The following is a 6000-nucleotide window of genomic DNA, read 5'->3' as shown; positions in this document are numbered from 1 at the left end:
GGGACACAGCTCAGCACATCTGGGGCACAGCCCTGGGCACGGGGGCACAGCCCAGCACATCTGGGACACAACTCAGCACATCTGGGGCACAGCCCTGGGCACAGCCCAGCACAGCTAGAACACAGCCCTGCACATCTGGGACACAGCTCAGCACAGCTGGGACACAGCCCAGCACAGCTGGAACACAGCCCTGGGCACGGGGACACAGCCCAGCACAGCTGGAACACAGCTCAGCACATCTGGGACACAGCCCAGCACAGCTGGGACACAGCTCAGCACATCTGGGACACAGCCCTGGGCACGGGGACACAGCCCAGCACAGCTGGAACACAGCTCAGCACATCTGGGACACAACTCAGCACATCTGGGACACAGCTCAGCACATCTGGGGTACAGCCCTGGGCACAGCCCAGCACAGCTGGAACACAGCCCTGCACATCTGGGGCACAGCCCTGGGCACGGGGGCACAGCCCAGCACATCTGGGACACAACCCAGCACATCTGGGGCACAACCCAGCACATCTGGGGCACAACCCAGCACATCTGGCCTTCCAGCCGGAGCTGTGAGCACCTGGAGACATTTAGGGAGGCCAGGGAGAGGCCCCCTCCTCTTTCCAGCTCCTCTGCATGCAGAGCCTCCCTCCTGCACACCGAGGTCACCTGAGCTGCTCTGAGCTGACAGCAGCAGGTTTGTACCCCAAAGATTGGTGTGAACATCCTTCACAGGGGGGTTTGAGCAGCCAAAACGCCCAGAGCATTCCCCTCCCCAGCCAAACCGAGCCGGAGAGCAGGGACAATCCTCACCCAGAGCATCCCTGCCTGTCCAGGAGCGGCTCCAAAGCAGCGCTGGGATCCCGACACCTCCGGCAGGGCCCAGCGCGGCTCCCGGGGATGCTCGGGCTGGAAGCTCAGGATCCCCCCCGAGCCCTGAGAGCCCCTCTGAAAGCTTCCCCCTGGAAGATGGTGGGGTTCGCAGGATGGATCTGCCTTCCCCAGCGCTGCTCCGAGCCCGGAGCGCTCCAGCCCCGCTGGGAGCCCCGAACTGGGATAATTCTGGGTGCTGGGAGCTGGGAGCAGCCCCTGCCTTCCCCTCCCGGCCGCTCGCTCTGCCGCAGCCGGCACAAAGCATCCCAAAATCCGGCCGGGAGAGGAGGGGATGAAGGGAAAAGGGCAGGAAGAGCGAACCTTTGGCGCTTCTAGAAGGAACAAGAGCAACAAAAGGCATTCACAAAACGGGGAAAAATAGCACAGGGCGAAGGAGAGCCTGGGGAGATGCAAATCCGGGAGAGGAGCAGCCCACGGTGGGACGGGAGCCAAGGCTGCGGAGCAAGGGCCGAGCCGCGGGATCCCCGCAGCCTCCCCGGATCCCTGCGAGCCGCAGGGGATGGAGCGGCCCGGGGGGACAGCGAGGGCTCCGGGCGAGGCTCGTTCCTGCACAGCCGGGGCTGCGGGAGGGGATGCTGGGCACACACGCACACTGCGCGGCGGAGATTTGTTAAAAATATCGCGATTATTAGTTAAAAAGAGAGAAGGAAGGGGGGAAAAAAATGAAAAACAGAGGGAGAGAAAAGGGGGAGGGGAGGAGGGAAGGGGGAGGGAAGGGGCATGGCGTCACGGGAGAGATTTCCTTATTGGGACTCCCTAGCCTACATCCTGAGTCCATATATGGGCATTTACGTCACGGCAGCCTCACTGGGGACTCCAGAAATGGCTGCGGCGGAAGGTCGGAGCAGCCCCGCTCCCGCTATAAAGGGGGCGGCGGGGAGGGAGCTCCGGGTGTCCGCTCGGGCTGCGCCTCCGCCGGGCCCTGCCTGCCCCCCCCGGGCCGGGCCTGCCCCCGCAGCACCCCCGGAGCGCCCCCCGCACTGCCCCGAGCCCCCCAGAGCATCACCTGCAGGGTCCCCGGCACCCGCCCCGAGCATCCCTCGCACCGATCCGGGCACCCCGAGCGTCCCCCGGCTCGTCCCTGAGCGTCCCTCGGATCGCTGCGAGCATCCCGAGCGTTCCCAGCTCATCCCGGCCTCGCCCCGAGCATCCCCGGGCTCGCCTGCAGCATCTCCGGTCTCGCCCCTGAGCATCCTCCGGCTCTCCCTGGGCATCCCCCGGCTCCCCCCGAGCAGCCCCGGCTCGTCCCAGCCCGGCCCCCCCGCTCCGGCCGCGTCTCCAGGGAAGATGCTCAACGTTATGGATTTCTCCTGCACGGATCCGCTTTACTCCAAGTACGAGGAGAGCTGCGAGATGAAAACCGGAGACCTGCAGGGCTTGGGGCAGCCTGAGCAGCAACTTCTGGCAGAGGCCGATTTCCTCGGAGGTAAGGGCGGCCGGGAGGCGGCCGGGGACGAGGGACCCCGCTGGGAACGATCGCTGCATCCAGGAATCGGGAACCTTCCCCTCCTCCGCCCCCAGCCCCGGCCTGGGGGTTCCACAGCCCCCCGCTAGCTCAGGGCGGGGGTCCCGAGGGTCCTGCCGGGGGAGGGGGGTGAATCCCGGGCTCCCCGAGAGGTTTGAGGGACGGAGCCCTCGCAGTGACGCCACAGCCTCCCGCTGCTCCCCGCATCCCGCCCCCGGATCCCTCCAGCCCTCTCAGCACCGTCTCCTCTGCTTCCAGGTGAGCTGCTGGGTGCCCCCGGCAGCGGCGGGGCCGTGGATTATTCTCTGCTGAGCAGCCAGCCCTCGCCTTCCCTCAGCTACACCGGCAGCTTCTTCATCAAGGCGGTCCCGGAGCACCCGCAGGACCAGGAATCCCTCTTCAACCTGATGTCGGGGATCCTGGGCATCTCCCCCTTCGCCTCCTCCGAGGGCCACCAGAGGCACCTGGATGCTCTTTACCCGTGTCCCGAGGTGGCTCAGAGCCAGCTGGAGCTGTACCCGCCGTGCCAGCCCGAGATGAGCGGATCCAGCCCGTTCCCGGAGCCGGCCTTCGGAGCCTTCCCCGCGGCCGAGGGCGCTCAGCCCCTGCCGGCACAGCCGGGGCTGGGAAACGGCTCCCAGTGCTTCTTCCAGCCCAAGCTGCTGGACAGCAAGCAGGACATCAAGCTGTCCTCCGGCTCCTCGGCCCTGGACAAGTTCAAGGCCTCGTGTGGCCAGTGGGATCCCCTCTCCCAGCAGCACCAGGCCTTCTTCCCCTCTCCCGAGGGCTTCGCTGCCGCCGACAGCGGCCAGGGGCTGTTTCCCCCGCTGGGCTCCAAGATGGAGAGCGTCCTGTCCGTCAGCTGCCAGTCGGAGCTCGGCAGCCTGGCAGAGGACTCCGCCTGCTTCGGAACCCATCTGGGCTTCGGCTGCGAGCCAGAAAACTTCCCGGCCCGCGGGGACTTCGCGGACGCCAAGATCCACAACATCCCCGCGCCCTTAATGCCGGACTTCGACTCCTCCCTGGCCCAGCCCGAGGTCCTGCCGGGCCTGATGAGCTCGGCCGAGCTCCTCCATCCTCACCCCTCTCCTTCCGTCCCCCCCACGGACTTTCTGGGCCACCCCACGTCCTCCTCGCTCCCCTCGCTGCTGCCCCCCAACCCTCCGGCCCTGGCCGAGCCCAAGAAGAAGACGCGGCGGAGCAAATGCTCCTCCAAGTGTTTCTGCCCCAAGCCTCACGAGAAGGCGTTCGCCTGCCCGGTGGAGAACTGCATCCGGAGCTTCGCCCGCTCCGACGAGCTCAACCGGCACCTGCGCATCCACACGGGCCACAAACCCTTCCAGTGCCGCATCTGCCTGCGCAACTTCAGCCGCAGCGACCACCTCACCACTCACATCCGCACCCACACGGGCGAGAAACCCTTCTCCTGCGACACCTGCGGCCGCCGCTTCGCCCGCAGCGACGAGAAGAAGCGCCACAGCAAAGTGCACCTCAAGCAGAAAGCCCGGACCGAGGAGAAGCTCAAGGGCTTGGGGTTCTTCTCGGTGGGGCTCTCCTTCGGGCCGCTCTGAAGCTCCGGCCTGAGCGCTGCCCGGGCGGGCGGCGATTCCCGAGGTCCCCCGAGCGTCTCAGGGGAGAGCCGGGCTGGGAGTTCCCTCCTGGGTGAGGAGGGAGGCGTTGGAGCCGAGCCGGGCTCCGCAGGGCCCCGCGGGAGGCGGTGCCGGGGCCGGGCCGCTCCCTGCGGGGATGGGATGCGGGGATGGGGATGCGGAGCCGCCTCCGGACCGCCGGGACCAGCTCCCGTTCCGAGGAGGGCAGCGGAAAAGCCGTGTACAGACAGAAATCGCCACCGAGCTGCGTTCTGTGGACGCTCGGCGTTCGTAGAGGCCGGGCTGTGATTTCCCAAGCCGGCACCTGGCAGGATGCTCCCGGCTGGAGATTTCCCAGCTGGAGATTTCCCGGCCGGCACGGGAGAGAGACAGCATCGGGCTCTGGCAACCGGTGCTAACAGGCCCTTGGGAAAGGTGATTTCAATACTATCATCATCATCATCATCGTCATCATCATCGTCATCATTCTGTTTGTAAAAAGAAAAGGCCTCTATCAGGAATATTTCAAATTTGTGTCTATTTTTCTAATTAAAGATTTGAGCTGATCCAAGTCCTCTCTAAGGTTGCTCTCTGCCTTTCCATCCTGTGTTTCTGTTGGGTTTCTGACCGCTGCATTTTTGGGGGGAAAAGGTATTTCTGTAATTAGCAGGGAGAAAAAACCTGTCAGTGCAGCGGGGTGACAGCTCCTGAGCATCCCCAAACCCCGGGGAGGGCTCATCCCAGGGCTGGGATCCTGCTCCTCCTGCTGGGGCTCCCTCCAAACACAGCACGTGGCTCTGGGTTTGCTCTGATGGCTCCTGGAGGAATCTCCCCTCTCCTGTGGGGCCCCCAAAGGGCAGCCAGAGCCCCCACTCCAGGATCCCGGTTCCCAGTGGGATGTGGATGATCCTCAGGAAATGGGATGAGATCCCCATTGCCCATTCCCAGCCTGGCTCAGCCGCAGGGTTGGAGAGATCCAGGCAGCAGCAGGCAGGATGGGGACCCTGCACAAAGGGAGGCCCTTTACCCCCTTCCTTTTGGAATTTCAGCCGGCAGAGGGACTGGCTCCCCTCTCCCGGGAATGGCCGGGTGGCTGCTGCAGCCGGGAATGTCCCTCCATGGGGAAACCGCCCTCCTCTGGTGGTTAAAATCCAGTTACAAGCAGGAAATCCCAAAATCCCATCCTTCCAGTGGGAGATGGGGCACGCCGAGCTTCGGTCTCCGTTCACCGGGAGAAGGCGCCGGTGGCAATGGAGGCAGCAGCGCCGTTGTCATCAGTGCTCAGTGGTTCAGGGCTGATGCTCCTCTCCTTGCCGAGGGGGGAAACTGAGGCAGGGAAAGGGCACAGCTGCAATCCGCTCTTTCCTTTCCTGATGGGCTCTGTCCCCTCCAGCAGCCCTGGGCAGGGGGGCTCTGCCCCCAACCATAAAATGAACGAGAGAGGAGCAACCCTGTCCTATTCCATCGTGTCCCTCAGCCTTTGTCAACATGGACTGGAGCATTCCGGGCTGAACACCGGGAATCCCAGAACCCAGTGTCCCAGGAACCCCAGAATCCGGTGTCCCGGGAATCCCAGAACCCAGTGTCCCAGGTATCCCAGAATCTGTGTCCCAAGAATCCCAGAACTCAGTCCCAGGAATCCCAGCAGAATCCAGTGTCCCAGGTATCCCAGCAGGATCCAGTCCCAGTAATCCCAGCAGAATTCGTGTCCCAGGAATCCCAGAATCCAGTGTCCCAGTAATCCCAGCAAAACCCAGTGTCCCAGTAATCCCAGCAGAATCTGAGTCCCAGGTATCCCAGAATCCAGTCCCAGGAATCCCAGAACTCAATCCCAGTAATCCCAGCAGAACCCAGTGCCCCAGGTATCCCAGCAGAATCCAGTCCCAGGTATCCCAGAATCCGTGTCCCAGTAATCCCAGAAGAACCCAGTCACAGGAATCCCAGAATCCATGACCCAGGAATCCCAGCAGAACCCAGTGTCCCAGGAATCCCAGAACCCAGTGTCCCAGTAATCCCAGCAGAATCCAGTCCCAGTAATCCCAGCAGAACCCAGTGTCCCAG

The 6000-nt window shown here is 64.0% G+C and overlaps 1 protein-coding gene across 1 annotated transcript; it reads left to right on the top strand.

Moving 5' to 3' along the window:
• The first annotated feature begins 2172 nt into the window (after positions 1 to 2172).
• EGR4 (early growth response 4) lies at positions 2173 to 4027 on the top strand. The gene is made up of 2 exons (XM_058838694.1): positions 2173 to 2311; positions 2609 to 4027. Exons 1-2 carry the CDS (start codon positions 2173 to 2175, stop codon positions 3919 to 3921), a joined length of 1452 nt encoding a protein of 483 aa, XP_058694677.1. The 3' UTR covers positions 3922 to 4027.
• The last annotated feature ends 1973 nt before the right edge of the window (positions 4028 to 6000 follow it).

The sequence above is a fragment of the Poecile atricapillus genome, chromosome 4 (genome assembly GCF_030490865.1).
Source record: "Poecile atricapillus isolate bPoeAtr1 chromosome 4, bPoeAtr1.hap1, whole genome shotgun sequence".
NCBI lineage: Eukaryota > Metazoa > Chordata > Aves > Passeriformes > Paridae > Poecile > Poecile atricapillus.
Note: the sequence above shows the minus strand (reverse complement) of the source record. Positions and strands in the feature narration are given on the sequence as shown.

Excerpts from the sequence above, each read along its gene's own strand:
- EGR4 (XM_058838694.1), top strand. The coding sequence starts at position 2,173 with ATGCTCAACGTTATGGATTTCTCCTGCACGGATCCGCTTTACTCCAAG. Across the intron at positions 2,312-2,608 it reads AGAGGCCGATTTCCTCGGAG|GTGAGCTGCTGGGTGCCCCC; the intron begins GTAAGGGCGGCC and ends CTCTGCTTCCAG.